Source organism: Ylistrum balloti, unplaced genomic scaffold (assembly GCF_031769215.1).
Source record: "Ylistrum balloti isolate Yb309-2 unplaced genomic scaffold, AGI_CSIRO_Ybal_v1 Utg370392, whole genome shotgun sequence".
In the NCBI taxonomy this organism is placed as follows: Eukaryota; Metazoa; Mollusca; class Bivalvia; order Pectinida; family Pectinidae; genus Ylistrum; species Ylistrum balloti.
In genome coordinates, this window is record NW_026782271.1 from 122,099 (window position 1) to 146,071 (window position 23,973).

General features: G+C 33.1%; 1 protein-coding gene across 1 annotated transcript in view; it reads left to right on the forward strand.

Moving 5' to 3' along the window:
- LOC132554309 (protein yippee-like 1) overlaps window positions 1–23,075 on the forward strand; it is a 37,153-nt gene extending 14,078 nt beyond the window's left edge. The window contains exons 2-5 of the mRNA XM_060218614.1: window positions 2,309–2,693; window positions 5,560–5,603; window positions 18,741–18,849; window positions 20,507–23,075. Of these exons, the coding sequence (XP_060074597.1) occupies window positions 2,589–2,693; window positions 5,560–5,603; window positions 18,741–18,849; window positions 20,507–20,596 (348 nt within the window). The 5' untranslated portion in view covers window positions 2,309–2,588 and the 3' untranslated portion in view covers window positions 20,597–23,075. The remainder of the gene's footprint in view (window positions 1–2,308; window positions 2,694–5,559; window positions 5,604–18,740; window positions 18,850–20,506) is intronic.
- Window positions 23,076–23,973: the final 898 nt, after the last annotated feature.

The window sequence follows — 23,973 nt, forward strand, 5'->3', positions numbered from 1 at the left end:
TAATACATCGTGGAGCAGTCACATTCAGATCAGTGTGGTATGGTCACCAGAAGGGTGTATCACCCTCTGTATTATTGAAATTACTCAAAAAACACTTTGTTAAACAACAAATGCATGACTGATTAAAAATGTCAACTTTTCAGATGGTTTGACCTTGACAATATTTGTTTGACCTTGCAAAAGTCAGCTGTCACATGAATCATTGTCTAGCCATCATAGATTGATCTTAATAGCTACAGACTAATGGTAATAGTGAGGGCAGGTTGGGACTAGCAGTTCTTTAGCAGCCAGACCATGTCACTGTACAATTTAATAACAACTCTACCAGAATTATCATGATACATGGTATACATAGGCATACATCATATGACAAGACTTACAGTCAGATCTAATTGACTGCCTGAAGATCTACAGCTTTCCTGTACAATTAGCAATGATACTGAGGTTTGTAAGCCTTTTTCTGTAAGTAAATCCTGGCCAAAATTTGCATGGATCCATACTACCCTATCAATAAGATAGGACATGTAATTGGTCTTTATAACATGCTCTCTACCATTACCAGGCTGTATGTAGAATTAAGCATAGTATGCTGGCAGATATTTTCTCTCGAACATTTCAGAAGGCAATGTTTCTACTAGCCAAACTAATGAGTAGAAAATTGCTGAGGATAAAAATTTGACACTTTTAGATAAAATATTCTTGAAGAAATTATATTTTTGTCCTCGCCATAAGAATGAGGAAGGCAAATCATCAGCTGATTTAATTGAACAACTTCCCCTCCTCCAATAACTATAAACTAATCATTTCTCTTGGTGGCAGGTATTTATGTCTTATAGACATTTTTCCGTTATCTAAATATACTTCTCTGAAAATTAATTAGGCAATCACACCTTCCATGGTGAAGTAAAAAGTAAATAAAAAGATAAAAAAAAACTTTGTAGTGAGTACAATAATTGCCACTATACAATTTCTCAATTAAGCATGTAGGCGTTCAACGTTCAGTGTCTCTTGTAAGGGTAAGAGGCATTGAATGACGCTTTGTATTAGATACTGCTCTGTTGTTTCTGTTATGTTGTTGAAGCTTGTAGGGAAACTAGCCATGGCATGGTAACATCAAGTGTAATAGTGTGATGGTAAGGATGTTAATGTATCACCTTTAAGAATATAACCATTATCAAACCAACACTTCTGAGGAAAAAGCTATTCAGATATATAAATATATCTCTGTGAAAAGGATAGTTGTTTAGAATAAAACACTGGGAAATATCAAAAAGATATTTTTTTTGTCATTCTGAATGTTTACGGATGGTGTGGGTTGAAGTTGAGATTTTTACATGTTGCATGCATGATGGCCATGGAACTATCAATTAATCCATTAGTATTAGAAATAGTACAGTAAAATCTACATTTGTTAATTAAATCTGGTCTATGTTTAATGATAGTCAATGATTATAAGTACTGGAATAGTTATATGAAAACCATTGGTGTTGATTTTGAAATCTTATCATAAGGCATCGTGGTATTTTACTTATTGTGCCAATTTTAACCAATCAGAATGGCCGGGTTATATAGCTAAGTGAAGATGTAAGTGATGGAAAATATTCAACGGACATCTTTTTCGTGATGATTGATATGCCAATCATGGACGACATTATCGTTGATAAACCATGGCCTGAGCTAAATGTGAAAGTTTAAAGGATTTCTCGGAACCTGTAGAAGCTGTAACATCCTTGTGTTTATATTTTGCTGTTTCAATTTTGATTGAAATTATGGCACATGCAGTCACTCATACTAATCTAATTTCCATAGTAACAGCATATATTTCATGTAAGGTAATTGTTTTCGTGTGTTGACGTCAATCTGTCTGTATGTTGTCTAAAATTCATTTCATGATGAAATAAAGATTTGAAAACAAGATGCATGATTTACAAGGACCACAAATCAGAATTGTTTATCAGTAATTATGATATATATACTTCAGTATTCCCAGAAATTTACAATCTGTGTGATTTATATGGTAATCATGCAAACATATTTCTATTATATATGATATAAGCTGATGAGAAATTTGAAAATGCAAAATGTTTATGGTATGGCATAGAGTGATCACTGGATGACTCATTTAGACTGTTGATGAATCATTGTATAATGTTTTGTTGTTCGGTTCTCCTCAATTTGTATTCCAAATGTTGGGAAGAATGAACCAAACATGGAATCCATTCACAGGATATATAGTCCAACACAGGAGAACGTGACACAAGGCATGCTAAGAGAACATATAGTCAAATTGATTTTCTTTCCATTACAGGAGAGTGTTGGAGCTGAGCCGGAGCCTATTACCTTGGGTTTTGGAAGGTAGACCTGGAGTCGCCCAGACAGACGAGGGATATCGACACGCCCAGACCACGCCTAACAATCTCGGTGTTTTATACCTTGCCAGTTGTATTTAGTCATAGACGCTGTGGTATTGCTACCACATGAAAGCAAATTTGACATTGTTTCATAAGAAGAAGTTACGAAGAATTGAAAGGTGATAAAAGAAAAGACTTCAACTTTAACAAAAGTTTTCATGTATTTCATCACGCAAAATGGTGAAAACATTTCAAGCATACCTGCCCAACAAATGCCACCGTACCTATAGCTGTGTACACTGTCGAGCTCATCTAGCTAACCACGATGAGCTGATATCCAAGGTATTTATATCATTTTTCTCATTACTACTTTTTTTTATTACATAATTGGTCTCTTATTTCTGTAGTATTTGCCCAGTGTCAGTAAGATCACTTGTCACAGGTATTAAATAGCAGTGATGTGAAACCAGGAATAAAAGAACAAGTCATTATTAGTACCACACCCAGTTAAAATTTGCCTGTATTTTAAAAATATGCATTGTATTCATTTATTTGATATCAATATAATACTAGTTATTTGTGATGACAGGAATCTTACATTTCATGGTCGTCAAATTGATTTAACTTTATATTGAATTAATTAAATGCAATTTGTCCAACAATTCAATATCAAATGCACCAGTCTCACACTTTTATAATCCATGATTATTATATTAAATTAATATGTTGTCCAGTGGCTTGATATCAGACTCACCGAAAGGCTCCACTCTCATGATAATTAAATTATTGACAAATTTATTGACAATGGTTGTCATGTAATCAAATCAAATTTACGATTTACCAATTACCCTAGTCTAAAGTCTAAACGTGGGGTCAAAAGCAGGAGATATCTCCCTGCTGAATTACAGTGGGCTGGCAGAGTTTTGTGGGATTGATGACCACTTACAGATTAGATTTAGGATATCAAACATGGCTCTTTTGAATATTAATTTGAAAAACAAACAATAAACAAGACTCTACTGCAAACACAATCATGAATGAAAAACAAGAATAGTACATTGTACCTATCCCAAAATGAAACAGAAAACAGTACCTTCTTGTACTAGACACAAGGCAATACACAATGAAAGAGTGTGCATGCATGTATTGATTATTCTGTGCCCTGAACTTCCAACAAGATTTAGTTTATATTGGTTTGTATATTGTAAGGTTATTTTTTTTAAATCTAACCTGATAATTAACATTTGAAAGATTGATGTGAAATTTTCTGTCTGGCAACAGAACTAGGCCAGTTCAGGTTGTGATTTCTCTGTCTGAAGTGCTTGCTGTGAAAATTATCCAATCTGCTTCCTAAAGCATTAAATAATCATTATGGGGTTGGTTGGTAAGTCAATAGGAAATAAAAGCAGCATATTATTATAATTATTGTCAGATGTGACAATATTGAGATATTCGCCCAAGCAGTCAAATGACAGTCAGACATATATCTTATCTAAAACATCTTCCGCAACGTTTCTTAATAATAACATTTAAATAGACTATTGTTCTCCATCCAGCAGTAAAAGCAATGATGTCGGTGCAGATAAATACTTTGTGAAAAGGAAGTTCTGAAAAAAACTCTCACACTCTGCAATTTTGAGTTGATTACTTATACAACTTGGAGAATATGAAATAGAAATGATGTGGAAAAAAAATCATCGACACTTTTAGCAACATGGTAGGAAAAGAGATCAAACAGTATTTTACTTTCTGTCTTGCTTACTATCTAAACTCAGATAAGCAGGAATTGTATTTCCTTGACTTCAGCTGGTTTTCTTATTAGGTCTACCTCAATCAAGAGAATGTAACTTACTTATTTTTTGTAGTTCTGAAAAAGTTGAGTGATTAACAAATATATATATGTTGGAAAATGTAGGTCACACAGAACGGAAGAAGTCCATTTATCTTCATTGTAAGCGCCAAAGATTTAGACAAAATTAAAATTGATCTCTTTCCTGACTTTATATAAAAGTGTAATTTTACTGCAAATGTCAATTAAATTTAACAAAAGACGGATGGTGAAGACACCACTAGAGACATCTAGATCTCCAGCATCTGGAACTAACCCAGAGAATGTTAATATAATTGCTGCATGTGGGTAAATGAATTTACTTCTGAAGTCATTTGTATTTTTTTAAATTTAAAAAAAAAAAAAAAAAAATTTCATGATAATATAACCACAAACTCTAGAATTTAAAAAAATTTAATCAATAATTGTCCATTTATTTTTACAGATGAACACAAAAGTAAAAAAAAAAGTTGTTAGCAAGATTTGCATGTTTCATACAGGTTGTAACTATCCTGACCCCCTCCCTAGAATTAACTACTCTAACAGATTCAGAAAATTGGGAGATACAATCTGTAGTTGTAAAAATTGAATGATTTAAAATTATGCATTAACACTGCCATTATAATTTGATATATTTTCTTCAATTCTGAACGTGATATTGTTAACTTGGCAATTTAATGATCTGTAAAATGATCATTAAAGCATTAAAAGAAACCTCCGTCAATCCAGAACAGTTTTACATCAGGATCAGTGTTACAATCTTAATTGAAATAACAGGTTTTACTGTGATACATTTTTTAATATTAACATTAAGATACAGGTAATTGTAAATTAAATGTACCTTTTTTAACATAATCAAATCTTCGCTCATCATCAATTTTGATCAAAATATTAATACAAAGAAGAATTTTCACATTCACAATAACTGTTACATGTATATTAATGACATTCAGAAACTGCAATTAGCGTATACAATTATTCTAATGCATTATCTTTAGTGCAAAAAAAAAAGCTGAAATAAGGTTACCTCTAATATGTATATGTTAAGTATCTTCCTTTGTGAACAAAAGCCACTTTAATAAAACAAGTCTATACTATTACTATAAATAACCTTCACTTATGATAAAGGTCAACCTCAGTCTTAGTTAATAGCATATCTGACTGACCTATTTTCAGGACACAGATTACATAGTTACATGCAGACATGCTCCTTTATTGAAACTGTTTGAAGGTCATAAGCAACACCAATGTTTTTGCAAGAGTTTAGATTCTTATACACTGAAAGTCTGATTTAGTTACAAGTGATACTGAAGTCAATTAATTGTGATAAATTATTAATTCACTAACTTCTCTAGATATGTTTTCTTTTTTCTTTTACAGTCATTCCAAGGTAGCCAGGGAAGAGCTTATCTTTTCAACTCTGTGTAAGTATACACATGCTTGCTGAAATCCATACCCACCTATATACAACAATGTGTCACAGTTTGACCTAGGCCTTTTCCTCTGCACATGCTGAAACCCATACTTGGGTAATGGGGTAGGGGTCAGACAGCTGTTGAAATAAAAGAGTTAAGAGGCTATTTGTGGCATAAGACATTGATCCTTGGTCAGGATCTATACCTTTCTGTTCTGAACTCACAACTCTTGGTCAAATTTTTTTTTTCATCATATTAAGCTTTACAGCTTTAATGCCATGTCTGTCATTGATTAACATTTTGGTCAAAATATCTTTCTATTTAAGCTGCTAAGCCACTAATCAACAAACCTGGTTGATTGTTCCATTAGTTTCTGTGGGGAGAAAAAACAGGGACTTCCACTTTTGTCTTAATTGATTAACACTTTTCAGGTTCTGGTTATCATTACAGGGATTGTCTGGTCAGCAATGTGTTTTAGTTTCTATGTAGTCTCAAAAATTTCAGAAACATCACAATTTAATAAAGAAATAAACTTAATAGCATTATCTGTTTACTGAAATAACTAATTGTTATTATGTAACCTGTTGATATTTGTCATATATCTCTTAAAGTATTTTCATTAAACAATAGGAAACATATATAAAGATTTAGCACATTTAGAATTACAGGTATAACTCAGGTCTCCTCTGACTTTCGTGAATATACATAATTTCATAGACGCATGTTTCATCAAAACTATAAAGACAACAATGTTTTATGAAAAGGAGCAATAAAGTCATTGAATAACTTTTGGGAGTTTTTTTTGACCAAAGTAAAATGGTTGAATGGTTTTGCACCTTATATGGTACTTGAGTAAATGGAAGCAGTGAACTTGTCATGTCTGTCAAAGATCAAATAGATACCTGTGTTTAATGTCTCAAAACCACCATTTGTGCTACCTTATATTGTTGAATAATTACCTGTACTTTATGAATGATATAAATTTAATGACAAAACAATGAATGTAAGAGATTATAGAGGGTCATTAAGTTTGTAAAAATAGTGGTGCAACTATATAGCTAGATCTAGTCTTAAGTATTACTTAAAATAACATTTCGAACATCTTGGAGGTCTTTTCTCCCAAATTGAGACACTCCCAACCCTTTTTGGGTCAGCAAGTTTTTGTTCTAGTTTACAAGTGATTAAAAAAACTTCAATTTGAACTTGCTGCTCTATTCTGCAAATAAAATGTTTTAGCAAAGAAAAAAAATAGATGTGTCACTGATTGGAATCACCACCACTGAACATGCCAAAAGTTCTTGAGCTCTTAAAACCAAAGGTTAACCAAAATCAAACAAATTCATGCTGAAGAATTACCTGCGTTTAATAGCTGTGGTGTATTAACAAATACTGCCACAAAATGAAATCTTAAACGAAGTGATCAGAGACACTGTAACCTTTACAACATATGCCATGTTAAGTAACAGGGGTACTGTAAAAGCTGAAACTCTATAGGAAGTACTGAAAGTATAAAACACAGACAGTGATAGTTCTGGAACTGAATATCAAAAATCTGTTGTAGAATTTAATTACCATTATTGTTTTAGTGTGTTTCAAAACACAGAAGCAGTTATGCTATCAGTTTTTAGTCTATTGATAAAGATCAAACTCTTAGCAAATGATATAAATGCATAAAGAACAAAGAAAGTAGTGACATGTTGCTGGAATCTTAATTCTAACTAATTAAGCAAAGATGTAAAAAAAATATATAAATTTTTGTGCATTTTACAACTATAGCCTGTTACTTCTCCTTACACAAATGCTTCAGCTAATAAACATTGAAATCCCATTTCCTATTGATCAATAGACTACCAAATAAATTTCTGCCTGTGTCAGTTTTTTGAAATATTATGTTGAATTACTGAGGCTATGGGATGAAATAAGTTTATTTTGTGTTTATAACTGGTGTAGCAGCCCTCAGTATTCAGAAAATAAAGATTTTCTGTTAAATAAAAAACAGTTCAGTGGAGAAAAGGTTCTATTTCCTACTAGACTTGGTACTCAGTACCCAACAAGGTTCTATTTCTTACTAGACTCGGTACTCAGTACCCAACAAGGTTCTATTTCCTACTAGACTTGGTACTCAGTACCCAACAAGGTTCTATTTCCTACTAGACTTGGTACTCAGTACCCAACAAGGTTCTATTTCTTACTAGACTCGGTACTCAGTACCCAACAAGGTTCTATTTCCTACTAGACTTGGTACTCAGTACCCAACAAGGTTCTATTTCCTACTAGACTTGGTACTCAGTACCCAACAAGGTTCTATTTCTTACTAGACTCGGTACTCAGTACCCAACAAGGTTCTATTTCTTACTAGACTCGGTACTCAGTACCCAACAAGGTTCTATTTCCTACTAGACTTGGTACTCAGTACCCAACAAGGTTCTATTTCCCACTAGACTTGGTACTCAGTACCCAACAAGGTTCTATTTCTTACTAGACTCGGTACTCAGTACCCAACAAGGTTCTATTTCCTACTAGACTCGGTACTCAGTACCCAACAAGGTTCTATTTCCTACTAGACTCGGTACTCAGTACCCAACAAGGTTCTATTTCCTACTAGACTCGGTACTCAGTACCCAACAAGGTTCTATTTCCTACTAGACGCAATACTCAACAAGACAGAAATTTATGTTAGAGTTGAAAAAGTTCTTTTTTTAATACTTGACTCGGTACTCAACATGACAAAGTTTTAACTCAACAAGATAAAACACTATGTTAGTGTTAAAAAGTCTCTACTTTCTACTAGACTCAGAAGTTAATGTTAGAGGTTAAGCCTGTGTTTCTACTTGATTGTATGACTGGAGATCAGGAAAAGTGCCCGACAGGAAGATGAGGTTCAGGAAAAAGGGTTAGATCTACATAACAATTTACATGTGGTTCAGCTGTATTGTTTTAGTATAGATATGCCGTGGGCTGAGCAGTATAGACTGTTTATATCTTCACAAGATCACAACACAATTTTTACTTGGTGGCTGGTTAATCTCAACTTTGATAGGTGTGTCTATTTTTATACTCTGTAGCATTTACATTTCCTCAATTGTGTAATAGTTGATAAACAAACCTTACTTGTGAACCTCCCAGCCTCAACATATACCACAGAATCCATATCCCCCAGGGGATCCAAAACTTCCTGCACCTTGTTGTCGTCGATCACTTTGTATATTACTCCTCCACTAGGCTCTTGATCATTCAGCTGATACAGTCATATACTTTTTCTTATTTTGATTTTATTCGGAGAATTGAAAAATTTAATGCACCACAGATGCACAATCAAATCTTCATCGAAAAGAATTTTTGTACACTACATTGTATAGAAATTACATTCCATAAAAGTCACTTTCTCACAGAATTCAGTGTAGATGCTCAAACAAGTAAAAGCAACTAGTTAAGGTATGTTTAAGTTTCAAAAAGGCATTTGAAAATACCATAATTTATCTTGTTTATGATTGAATCAAAGGCAATCATAGAAGTCAAAATGACATCCCAAACATACCATCAGCGTGGTTCTTGTAGTCCGCGGTGACCTATTACTGTATATTTTGTTTATTAACTTAAAAAAAATAAATAAAAAATCGTATATATTAATGTTTACATAATGATTCTGAAGTCAGATTAAGAACCACCTTGACTGTAAACATTTGTCTGTGTAAGATAACGGTCTTCACCTAGCTATTTATAAGTCGTAAGATGATAAGATGCACCACAGCTACACTCACTGCCTATATGCCATTTTCACAGACCAGGCTATATGTAAAAGTAATGCAAATTTTGATATATGCTAAAAAATAACCCAAACAAACCAGTTCGACAGCTTCGGAACTGAGACCATATGCTAGTAAGTGTGTTAAGATAATATAAGGCAGATAAATACATGCAATTCTAGAACAATTTGAATCTTAATTATGACATAATTACTCTGAAAGATGCACGATATAATTAACAATCATTTAGTAAATTATTACCTGTTCTGTTGTTGTTTACCTTGCCCTCTTTTGAGAACATACATTAATAATTTTTTGACTGACCAAGATAAAATTACATGTCAGATGTATCAAGGAATGAGAGGAACCATATTTTTTTTAAAACATAATAGTATTATTAGTCCCTCACCAAAAACAGTGGTAATCTATAGTTCTGCATTATGTCCATTTGTCCTTCCGTCCATCTTTCTACTACCTCACCTTGGTGAGATAGTGTGTCATATGGTAAAAGTAGGTCACTATGACCTATATTTTGACCTTTGACCTATATTACATTTGATTTTCTAGTAGGAGAATGAACATGTTACATATATCTTAAACATCACCTGTTACCTTAAAATGTGCAATAAAGTAAATTTTATGGAATAGCATAGAGCAAAAGACTTGGTCACATGGTGTGATTTGATAATAGCAATAACAATAAAAATGTGCCCATGCCAGAATTTTATTACTTCATGGGTAAAATTTGACAAATTTGTCATCCTGAAGAAGCCTAAGTTTCAGCAAAATCTGTCCACATCTCATAGTAATGAAAAAAAACACTTATCTAACACCAGTTGTTTTCACTATTCTTTAATTACCCTGTATACCAGGAGGTAGTCAGACAAGGGATACCAGGGACTACCTAACCCCCACTTAATGTAATGACATTGGCTCTACACTTAGATCTAAGACTAACCTTAATTCCACTTAAAGTAACAGCATTAGAGCTCTACACTTCGATCTAAGACCAACCTTAACTCCTCTTAAAGTAACAGCATTAGAGCTCTACACTTCAATCTAAGACCAACCTTAACTCCTCTTAAAGTAACAGTATTAGAGCTCTACACTTAGACCTAAGACCAACCTTAACTCCACTTCAGGTTACAGCATTAGCTCTATACTTAGCTCTATGTTCTGTTTGTTGCATTATAAGAACTTTTATTCTATTGATATTGCCAACCAAAAGAAAATATTTCAAAGCTGTTGTTGGTAATAAGTGCATAAAGTCTTGCAAAGAGGACACAGATTGAAACTATACCCCATTAACACCAAAAACAAGAAACAATGGGCAGAAAAATCCCAGATGTGTATTAAGAAACAATATGGAGAGATTTCTGACTCATCTCAAAACTTACACATCAGGTCTATTTTTTCTTCATACTTGCAGTTAATTTTAGTACACAGCAGTAAATAGATTGATTATAATTCTGACAAATGTCTTTATTGAAGTGGTCAGTGTCTACAGTGTTCCTAACACACAATCTCCAAACACTACAGCTTTAGTACAATATCGCATTAATTCATGGACACATTTGTTTATAAATAGTACAGACATTCTGCTCATGAATGTAAATTGCATAACACACTATATTGTTGTTTTGGTTTATGAAACTCGGTTAAGATATGTACACACAGCTTGTTATGTATGTGTATAGTAAAGCACTTATGTTTACATACAATATTGCATAACAGGGATATTTTCATCTTTAGTCCACTCATTTTCTTAGTTAGGCAAATCAATCATATTTGGATCATGATATAAACCTGCCCTATCAGCATTCACTAAGACATTTGTAGTCATTTATCTGAATGACATGAAATTTATTGTTTAATCTGCATAATCCACATTATACTCTCTGTCTTCATGATAATTTCTTTATCCTCCAGATAATCTCTGCCTGCTTTAATTATCTCTCCTACCCAGATAATTTCTACCTGTCTCCTAATTATCTCTCCTCCCCAGATAATCTCTACCTGTCTCCTAATTATCTCTCCTCCCAAAATAATCTCTACCTGTCTCCTCATTATCTCTCCTCCCCAGATAATCTCTACCTGTCTCCTAATTATCTCTCCTCCCCAGATAATTTCTACCTGTCTCCTGATTATTTTTCCTATTTCAGATAATCTCTGCCTGCCTCCTAATTATCTATCCTCCTTCTGATAATCTCTACCTGTCTCCTAATTATCTCTCCTCCCCAGATAATTTCTACCTGTCTCCTGATTATTTCTCCTATTTCAGATAATCTCTGCCTGCCTCCTAATTATCTCTCCTCTTCCTGATTATCTCTACCTGTCTCCAAATTATCTCTCCTCTTCCTGATAATCTCTACCTGCCTCCTAATTATCTCTCCTCTTCCTGATAATCTCTGCCTGCCCCCTAATTATCTATCCTCCTACTGATAATCTCTGCCTGCGTCCTAATTATCTCTCCTCCTACTGATAATCTCTGCCTGCATCCTAATTATCTCTCCTCCTACTGATAATCTCTCCTGCCTCCTAATTATCTCTCCTCCTACTGATAATCTCTGCCTGCCTCCTAATTATCTCTCCTCCTACTGATAATCTCTTACTGCCTTCTTATTATCTCTCCTTCTCTTCCTGATAATCTCTCCTGCCTCCTAATTATTTTTCTTCTTCCTGATAATCTCTACCTGCCTCCGTATTATCTTTCTGCGGATAATCTCTTTCCTAATGGTAATTTCTATTGTTCACTAGCTGAAAAGGAAAGTATTTAATCATCCTGAGACATCAAATAGCTAAGTGTTGCAGTATGGCTAATGTTCTCTGATAAATCAGACTGAACTTTACCCAAGAATTGAAAGAATTTACAGTAATAGAATTGCTCTCTGGTCTCATATTTCCTCAATTTAAATGTGCGTCTAGATTAAATTTCCCTGTTTGACAGAGCCAGTGAACTTGTACACTAGATTCTGGTTTCCTTTCAGAAAATACAGATATTCGTTATTGATCTAAATTGACATATTTTGCTAAAACTTCCTGAAACCTCCTGTACAATTGTTGATTGATTGCTTCCAATTAAAATGGCATCATAATTAATTATACCTAGTTAGGACTTGATACAGCCATTATATTTATCATGGAATCAGTGAAAATTATAATTTCACTAGCTGTTGAAATCACAAAAGAAGCTTTACTTTATACTGTAGTAGTAGTAGTATGTCTTAATCAACAAAATATATGTTTGCTCCTTACATTTATTTTGCTACATTTGCACAAATATTCACAGAGATTGCACTAATCTGTTGGCATAAGATGAAACCAATTTATGTATTTTTTTTGTCTTGAAAATTCTTGTCGAAATTTTCATCATTGTCGGCTTCATAGTGTTTTGTGTTAAAGATTTGGAAAGGTTGACTTCTATGCACTACAGTATTCAATTGATATTTCACAGCAAACTATCATAAATTTCCACAGAAATCCCTTGTGTGTATTAGTTATATTTGTTATTCCTACCTGTGTGCTAACACTGGATTGGCTATAATGGTTTGGAACATGCTCTGTCACAAGGAAAGACATCAGTCATTGAGAGAAAAAAACAGGAAGACTGATTGGAGTCTGCAATAGAATTTGTTCTTCGAAGGAATGAGGTAGCATGCACTTTGTCACAACACGAACAAAGCTCATGTTTTTCTGTTCTTAACAAATGGAGATATTATCCTTTGCTGTCCAATTCATTTATATAGTTGAATGGAAATAAGTTACTTCATTTTTAGTTATCAATTCTATTTAGCCTTCAATTTAACCAGCTTGAAATTACCTCATTTCCTTGAAAAGAGTTAAAAACAACTTTCGTCTATATTTAACTTTCACTTCCACTAAAAAGTGACTATAGTAATTTAGTGAGACCTCAAATAAGCTCAATGTTGGTAAATATTCATCAAGCATTTTGCTTTCTGCAATTTGTAGAGTATGTCCCATAAAACCCATGCCAATTAGTATCGTATACCACTTTTAGAAAATGATATATTATTTAGTAAATGCATTCCTAATGACCTTTTCATTCAGTTCCATATTTGTTCATCTTCACCTTCTATGGATTTTCGGAAGCTTTTCAGTTGAATGCCTTAGCCTTCATGTTTCCTTATAGCCATAATGAATAGTTTCCTTTTGGGAACATAATGTTTCTCAGCTATATCCCGTTCTGTTTATAGTTTTCTGGAGAAATTAGTTTATTTTAGCCTTAACATTTCGGATTGCTCCATGAAATACTGGTAACAAATATCCATACAAATGCTTCTTAATTAAAATCTTTACGTCACGTAGAATGTTTGAAAAACCATACATGAGCACACAGAGGGTGGGTATCAATGTTTCTGGGGGTTAAGAGCTGTTATTATTGTTTCTGGGGTTGAGGGCCTGTAGGGTATACTTACTTTGTGTATGAGCATTGGAAAAAAAAACTTTTGTAGCTTCAGTATTGCATTCAGTTGTTTTAGAAATTTTTATTCGAAGCATTCTGTTTGATTTCCCACTACATAAAATATGTTCAAGACATACAGAAAATGCATTGCATTGGAAAAAAAAAACTTTTGTAGCTTAAGTATTGCATTCAGTTGTTTTAGAAATTTTTATACGAAGCATTCTGTTTGATTTCCCACTACATAAAATACGTTCAAGACATACAGAAAATGCGTTGCATTGGAAAAAAAAAACTTTTGTAGCTTAAGTATTGCATTCAGTTGTTTTAGAAATTTTTATACGAAGCATTCTGTTTGATTTCCCACTACATGAAATACGTTAAAGACATACAGAAAATGCGTAAAGTACTGTTTGTTAATATAAATGTCAGTGGACATTTCTCATTATATCAAGCATTACTGACGGGGATGCTCCTTAAATCGAACATGTTTATGGTGGGGATATCTGGCTATGGATCTTATCTAGATAATCTTATTTCAAACAAAATTACTGTCTGTGTCAGAATCTTTTAACTTTCCCCTCCATTGCGACATTTGTGAATGAATTGTAAGGGTTACAAAGCAGGATTTAGAAGACAGCATGTCTGTTTTGATGATTTAAATTGGTGACTTCATTACTTTGTGGTCTCATTTAAGTCAGAGTACAGCTGCCAAATAGTAAACACAACTTATTCTGTATTGAACTGGCAAACATTCAGGGAATAGCATGGAAATGAAATGGGTGTTTTAAGTCTAATGGCAGTCTTGCATTTGGTATTGATTTTGGTTAAATTTCCATCATGGTGCCAAATCTTTACAGAAACATTCTGGTGTCAGTCAATTTATATTTTCCACTTTCACTTTTAAATGGCATTTAATGTACATAACCTCAGGTTTTCCTTCCTATGAAATAGAATTTTCCTTAGAGACAATATGTCAACACTTTCAGTCAAAAATTATTTCGTTTTAAGAAAATGTTCATTGTAACTTATTTTGACTATATTTCATAAAAATTGTTTGGCAGTAATTGAAACTTGAATAGGTATGAGTTGTGATGATGGCATAAACTTATGATGCTAGGAAAATTTTGACTCTCATCAAGATATTGCATGTTATTTGAAACTTGGACCGACACCTGTGTTGGATGAAATTACAAAATTTGTGTCATGTTAAATTTCGAATTTCTTTATAATCTAAAATTCTAAAATGAAACAAAGGTATCAGACTGGATGAAGAAGTGAAAAAAAAGTTCTCATTTGGTTATAACATTTGATGTTTCTAGATGATTGGAGGATTTCAAATCAAATCTCAACATCTTCCTCAAAGTAATCTAATTATTAGGATAACAAGAAACTTTGACCAATTTTCATCATTAAAGTCTCATTTTAATGGAAACGATATAAAATTGTTGATCACTGATTACTGAAAGTAATACTGAATTGTTTGAAGATAGTTATATTCCATGTAATTAGGTTGTTAATTTTTTCTTTCGGGAGTTATTACTTGTGATTTAAAGTCTTAGAAGACCTGATGGAAAGTTAAATTTTCGAATGACTCATAGCTTCACAATATGGAGAATTTTGTAATTTACTACAAATCATACATCTCTGCAAAAGCAACTTTGAAAAAAATTTTTTAAAAAATTCTGAATGGTTGAGCATCTTCTTCCAAGCTTCCTTCCATCAACTTTGGATCTGAAAGAGATTAAGTCATGATCATATTTCAAGGAAGTTGGAGCTTTGATCTTGTCAATAAAAGATAAGAGAAAAAAATACCCATCAATCCATGAAGTTTTTAGTCATTGATGTTTAAATGTGCCATAAAGATGAAGGACACTTTAGACAAGGTCTTCTCTGCAGGTATGGTGTGTAGAGGATCTTATTTTTTTTTTTTTTGGTTGTCATATTGAATTTATTTAAAAAGAAAAATCAATGACTTGATCCTACACAAATCTTGAGGCCTTTCCTAGAGATTTAGATATGACTGGTTTGGCATTTGAAAGTGGAAGGTTACAACATTCTATAAATATATGATATCTGTACCAAATTCACCGGGAAATCGCTAAGGTTATACAATAAATTCTATAAACTCCATACATGCGCATGTGGCTCAATGTATCTCACTTGTAAAATAAGTAAAGGTGATATATTTCAATAAAATCTCCTTGGATGCAGACATGGTTTTTTTTTCTACTGCTGAAAATGTTATCAAGATGTAGATAATTGTTATCTTTTATTTGATAATACTTGCTTGATACTGTAAAGTTTCTTAATTTTGGGAAGATTGTGCATGCTAATTGATGTCACATGGTAAAAAGTTAAAGATAAGCCGCCATTTCAAGGACAATTTGAATATGTTTGGTAGTTCGTTTAATGCAATGTACATTACAAACAGACAGTGCGTAACTGCTAAAAAGTGCCACTAATTACCATTCTGGTTGTCAAGGTGAATTCATTTGGATTAAATGTCATTTGGTTGCCCTCATCTATTTTCATTATTTCAAAATTGAAGTATTGACAAAATTACTAGTGAGGTATTTTTCAGTCTAATTCAAATTTACGTCAGCATCATCATTATTCTTCATTCCTCGTGTTGGAGTCTACAGATTAAAAAAGATAAGGATGGAATACAGAAAATTGCACATTTTTGGATGTCATTCATCATCAGTTTTATATTATTTTGACTTTGTATTTTGCTTTAATTGATCATGCAGCCCGGGTTGAGGTAGATTGCTTTGACATTTAAGAGACCATTTTACTGTTATTGTTATCAATATTTATGGTTACAACATGACTGTGTTCCATTAATCTCCAACAAATGGATGTCCTCAAAACATAATGCCTTGCATGGGAGACAAAAATAAATGAAAGTGACTATCAGAAAGGTCAACGGCAAACAAGGAGAGGTTGTCTTGTCGCCATAACTAAATGCTACAACAGCATCCTTTAAGCCCAAAGGCATCAAGCACGTAGGATGTTTTGTAACACCTTGATCAGACTGTTTGCCTTCATTCTGAAAAATCTTCTCATTTATATCAGCATAATTAGCTAAAAATAATGGGATGTGACATTTGTGTTAAATGGTCCCGAGTAATGGGTTTTCATGATTTTTGTCCTGAGAAAGGAGAGTAATGATAAAGACTGACTCTAGTCCTTAGGAATGGGGGGGGGGGTCATTGTAATGCCTGACTCTAGTCCTTAGGAAGGGGAGGTCATTGTAATGACAGACTCTAGACCTTAGGAAGGGGAGGTCATTGTAATGACTGACTCTAGTCCTTAGGAAGGGGGTGGGGGGTCATTGTAATGACTGACTCTAGTCCTTAGGAAGGGGAGGTCATTGTAATGACTGACTCTAGTCCTTAGGAAGGGGAGGTCATTGTAATGACAGACTCTAGTCCTTAGGAAGGGGAGGTCATTGTTATGACTGACTCTAGTCCTTAGGAAGAGGGGGGGGGGTCATTGTAATGACTGACTCTAGTCCTTAGGAAGGGGAGGTCATTGTAATGACAGACTCTAGTCCTTAGGAAGGAAAGTCATTGTAATGACAGACTCTAGTCTTTAGGAAGGGAAAGTCATTGTAATGATGGACTCTAGTCCTTAGGAATGGGAGGTCATTGTAATGAGAGTCTCTAGTCCTTAGGAAGATGGCTAATGTGATGAAGAAATCTGTGCCTTAGGAGGGAGGTTAATGTAATAGCTGATTCTAGTAGTATTTAAGAGGGAGGTTAACGTAACATCTTACTCTTTTCTATGAAAGGGGATTATTTAATGGTTTAAATTGACTGACTTTTAAGAAGGTTAAAGCTGCTTGATATTAAGTTTCTTTAATAAATTTCTTTCCTTCTATGAAATGAACAAGAAAGGATGTTTTTGTCCAAAAGCAACAAATATTAGGATTATCTGCTTGGCTTAAGTTATTGATAATCAAAGCATTTTGTTCAAAGATTGATTTGTGGTTGCATTCAAGTAATTATGCCTCCTTAATAGGAAATAACCCATTATATGTCAATTTTCAGTTTTCAAATACTCAACATTTCAAAATTTCTTCTTAAAATACAGAGATGTACATACCAGTACCTGTATATGTAGTAATCAATTCATTTACGATAGCTTTCAAATTGCTTGTGGGGGAAGGGGCGGGGTTATTAATGAGCATTATTTTCTAATGATTCAAGACAGCCTGTATAACCCTGGACACTATAATGGTAGGTTACTCAGTACATGTGCGTATATGTAAGTAAGGTTTCTGATGTTCAGGTTATTGATCCAGCCCTCTATCAGGTTTACATTAGTCAGCCAATGGGATGGATATGTAAGTGCTGATCTATCAAGCCAAACGCCTTGCTAAATTAAAAACCATGAATCATGCATATACAGATTACATAAATGTCCTTGTAGTATTGTGTATGACTGTCATCTCTTGAAGGGATGGACGTTTAATGAGATTCTTGTTCTCCTGAAAGTTTTCTTTTTGGTTCTTTTTCTTCTAATAAATGTATCTTCTTTATGAAGGTGTTTTCAACTTTTTTGTGCTTTGCTCATCAAAGATGGCCAACATTGTTTTACAGTTTCTTGTTTGTTGTTATGAGTGGTGTTATGCCCGGCTTCACTTCCAAATTATTTAGTTTTCCAACAGACCTATTACAACTGAAGGGAGTTTATTATTTTCATTTTTGCATCCAGTCTTAAACCATGCATTCAGCCTTTAGAACAGTATTATCACCTTATTTCATATCCAACTAACAAAAAACTTAAACATTCAAGTATGTCCTTAACTTGATCTACAGGTGAGAAACCAGTTTTACATTTCCTGGGAATAATGCCTTTGTTGGTGAATTGTTTTCCAACTAGCAAGGGCAAGAGGATTAAGAAGGGTCAATGGTCTTGTGTCGTTTTTGTCTCGCAAATTTCTGGTTTGACCACTGGTTGTTTTTGTTTCAGGGTAAATGTAGAATGTGGTCCAGCAGAGGAGAGGGTGTTACTCACAGGACTTCATGCTGTGGCTGACATATTTTGTGAATGTTGTAAAACCACCTTGGGCTGGAAATATGTAAGTTACCATTGTTTTTGTATTTTTTTTCATTCCTTGTTTGAGTTGTTCTAAACGTTTTTATTTCAAATATTTGAAACTCTTTGATTTAAAACTTACAAAAATAAATGATTGCTTTGTGCATCTTTGAAAAAATAATTCATTTGCAAGTTTTTGTCATTACCTGGACATTGAACAGCCTAAAACTTGGGTTCTCAAAAATCAGCCTTTTCCATATTTAAGTGGAAAGACCAACCTTGTATTGACAAGCTTTAACACCATTTCTGCTTTGCAATCAGTCAACAATGACCTGAGTGAATTTTTGTTCAAGAGATCAACACGTCTTTTGAATTGCTGGAACAAAACATTGCCACAATCACTGTCATAGCCAGTACACTAGCAGTTTACCTTACGTTTATCAACTCAGGTATATTTCTCGGGCTTTATATTAAAACTAAGTACCTCCTGTAATAGTCAGTTGTACATAAATTAAACGAGAAATTTACAAATTCCAGTTTTGAAATGTGGAGAAATCTCAAGGTCTATAAAACAAGGACCATTGATGCAAATCAGCAAAGTTATTTCAAATTCTAATTGATATGGCGTTTCTTTATTAGATATTGATTTGTTGTGAATTATCTAAGTCAAAACAATTTAGAATTATTCACCCAAATATTACATTTAGTTTTAATTAGTAAAACTACATACTGATGATGAGATAATTAGTTATGATTTTCCTTGTTCAGTTCGCATTTTTGTCGATCTGACCAATTTGGTTGGGATAACGATCATTTCTAATATGAAATTGAATTTATGATATCAATTAAAACAGAGAAGAGATTTTTGCACTACTTCAGTCCTCTGTGACCTGTCTATAATGACCCAGTTTTAAGACACTGTAAACAATAACAGCTGATTGTTATCATATACTGATATGTAGGTTACTCGGTGACAAACGCCATGATCTATATACAGTGGGACACATGTCATGATAAACATGTGTCTATGTTATAACCTGACTCACGTGGTTTAAGTGTTTCACAAAAAATTATTAGGAATTATGAAATTATTCCTCAGTGTGATTTACTTAGTTTTAATTCCAGTTTCATTCAGTAAATATCTGTTTATATATCTTTTTTTGTCAATTTTTTTCACATCCCTATTCAGAATAGAAATGAATTTTTCATTCACTTTCTAATTAATTAGGGATATTTATAAAACCATTACATTTATTAACTTGTGTGTTGTGGCTGATGATATCATTGGAAATGGTAATCATAACATTTCAGGTGATAAGTTTACTGAAAATAACAATTGTAAAGTTTCAACATGATAATACCACTTAAAGTTACAATGGTAAAATAGATGTTGATATCATGTTATGATACGGCCTTTGTTTCTTTTTCTTAATTGATATGAAAACTATTTATAAAACATATTGATAAATCGTCTGGGTGTTTGAATCAGAATAACACCTAGGGACAGACTTCCTGTTTGCCATAAATAGACGGATTTAGTAACGACAAATGATTTAGTATACAAGATATATTCAATTATGGTGTTTAGGTTACAAACACATGGATTGTAGCGTAGATAACTATCAGGTGTACATTCTTATTTGTTGAATACTTTACAGAGATATATTAACTTATGTATAAACTTGTTTTTATACTTTCAGGAACATGCATTTGAGTCTAGTCAAAAATACAAGGAGGGAAAGTTTATCATAGAGCTGGCACACATGATCAAGGACAATGGTTGGGACTGATAGAGATATAGGGAGGGGTGGCCCTCCCTTCTCTCAGGTGGTGATGGGGCAAATTAAGACCTTGATTATTACCCCTCATCATAGACTGGCCTCATTATTCTACAATTTGCGCTAATAGGACCAACAAATATGATCACACAGAACTTGCATCCCCTGTGAAGGTCACGTTATTTGAAAACCTTTCAAACAGCCACTTGGCTATAGAAAGATTTTGACAGTTTGTCAGGTGTATTTTAAAGGCAGACCTTTGTGAGGAAAGACATTTGCAATGAGGTGTTTGATGGCCGTTACATTAAGGTCAAGACAGAGACCTTTGAGAGGGATCCATGCTTCATTGACCATACCATGTTGACCTTTGTAGCAGTAACTGCCTTCTGTTTTTCCAGTTTATGTGACATCTTTGCTGTTGCTGTAACTGCACTGTATGTTTTCAAGGCAAGAAATGTTCCAGCAAAAGAGAACAAGGACTTAAGTGACCTTGACCGATGACATAGTGAAACCCCAACTTCTACCTTTTATGTGGACCATGTCACATTAATGTGACCTTGTCACTGGGTGTGACAGCATCATTTGTATTGTATACCATGTCATCAGTTAATAGTAAACTATATAATGTGTCAGCTAGTTTGTCGGTATAGGTATCAGTATCCACACATTTGTGTGTAAAAGTACCTTTCTTTTTTCAAGTCATCAAGATGGAATGTGTGTGTGTCATATCAAAGCCACATCAAATGCAATATTTTGCATTATACCAATCCAGACTGAAATTCTGAAGTGTAGATCTTTCTTGATCCCTAAAAATTTGCTATTAAGAAAAAAACATGGAGTAAGATGTTATATGTTATCTATGGATGATACTTTTACTTGTCAAAATTTTGTAAATTTTCTTTAAGGACCAGTATAATACTACAATAGTTTTTGTAAGTTACATTGTCTGTCTCAATTTGCTGTCTGGTTATTTGAAATAATTGATTAAGAAGGTTCAAAACCAGTGATCTTTATAATACAGATCCTATCAAAAATTGTGTGTAAAACTCTAAAAATTCAAAAATTTTTCTAAGTGTGAAAGTACCACACTGGATTGGCTACATTTTGCTTACATGTTGTTATGGTAACGGCTGTAATATACATTGTATGAGAGATGTCATAGTAATCATACATTATTACATGGTGTACATTTCTTTACATGAAAATGGTTTAGATTTTAGAACAATATTTTCCTAATTGTTGATATGTTGTTATGAATCGGATCAATCACATGACAGCCAGTATGAGAAGTAACAATCAGATGGAGACTGAAATGTGACAATGATGTAGCGAGTGAAAAAATTTTTAAAATCGTACAATATCACGGAGAGAAACTTGCGGAGACCATCAATGATTTAATTTTCAATTCCAAATTGTTTTTATTTGTATGTATGATACGGGCATATTTACAATATCTATAACGCTTTTTGAATACATGTTTTACTTCTGTTTCAGTCTCCATTCATTGTCATATTAATCACACTTCTTGTTTTTTAAGCCTTGGAGATGTGCTTTTCAGAAATATACTTAGGTAAAAACTCCTCTAACTTCAGTCATGCTATGATGCCAATATCGGTTTATTTAAGTTATGGGAAAATCATTAATGTTTTGGTGAAACCAAAACCTGGATTTCCATAGAAGTGTTTGGCCTAAGTGTGTATGATGTAGTTATTTTGTTCCTTGGAGCAGTAAGAATCTGTGATAAAAAGAATGTATAAATAATACATATATTATGTGAGTGAGAATTTGGGGAAAATACATCAGTTGGTAGGTACCGATCTCGTACTCATGAAATTCTCAGGTATAATACATTTGATTGCTAGATTTGAGGCAAAATGTTACTATTTTTAAGAGAGTTTGTTGCAACTAAGGGGCATAATTGAGTATGGTCGAGTTTTGGGGAAAGGGGGCAACAACTCTGAATTGCCATTAATATTTAGTGCTGCGTTAGAATATTGAAATATGTAAAACCATAGTGCTGTATAAAGAAAATCTGAAATTGCAAATTTCAAATAATTTCCATTTTATCAAATTGAAAATTATAGTCAATCCTTGTGATATTTCTGAAATACTGTAACTGTCAACCTTAAGAGAAAGAATAGAAAATCAAAAATTAAAAATCAGGGGAGTTAAAGATTTCCTGCTTTGGATTATTATCTTAAAGCACTTTCACTGACATATACATTGAGCAAGTCAGAACATCTGTGATGAAAACTTCTATGTCACTTTGGAGAAGTGATACAAAAAGCCATATCATGTTTTTATATCTGTAAAGTGTGTTTTATGTGTTAGACTTTGTATAAATCATGTGAAATTGAAAAGAAAAACATAAGCCATGTTTTTATCACAAAGATCTTTGTAAAATATTGGTAGTTTTTATGCATTTGAACTTCTTTTAACAAAGTCTCTTCATATCTTTTCATCTTTTCATTAACATTTTCATTGAAAAACGATCTGCATTAATTAATGATCACATTTTGCTGGTATCAATTTCATGATATGTCATTGTGTTAACATGTTTGAAGAACGTTAGATATATTAGAAATTTTCAAGTATTATAACTGATGTAAAAATGAATATCTTTTTGTGTATGTAGATTAATGATAAGATGTTTGCATTCACCGAAAATATTTGTACTTCACTTGATAAATGTCTTGTTTGAAAGGCTGTCGAGTGGCATGGGTCAGTCATCTACAAGGTTTTGCTGAAGACGACATAATTAAGAGAAAAAAATATTACAATAAAATAAACAATTTTGAATAAATTTTGATTCCAGAAATCATTTTTGACATGCGTACAATATCGTAAACATTTCTTTTTTTTTTCAAAGTGCCGAATTTAATGAGTTTAATATCCTATAAATTATAGTGTTATGTTGTTACCCTCTTATTATCGTTTAAAGCTATGTCTTTGTAAGTTTCCTTGATAAATTTTATATTTTGAAATGGGAAATATTTTTGGTGAGAATTTACTGAAATATAGATGTTGTACAGTTTGTCTAGATATTCATCTGGAGGTCTTGACGACAACTCGGTAGTTTCCTTTAAAATACTGCTATTTCTATATCGGAGCAAGACAATATCAACAGCAATCCCTTTTTTTTTTTTTTATTTAATTCAGTTATTTCAGCTGTTGAGATATAGATGTACATGAAATTTCCAGACTGGTGATTCCAGACACAAAATTGTCCTTATTAAACTGAAAAGAAAGATACTTGTGTAGTTAAAAAGTTTCATGTTTTCAATGACAGACTGTTTATTGCCTTGTCAGTTTTTAATAAAATGTTAAATAGGATTTATAGAACGTAGTCTTAGTTTTTAACTATCAAAGATAAAACTAGAAAATTTTTA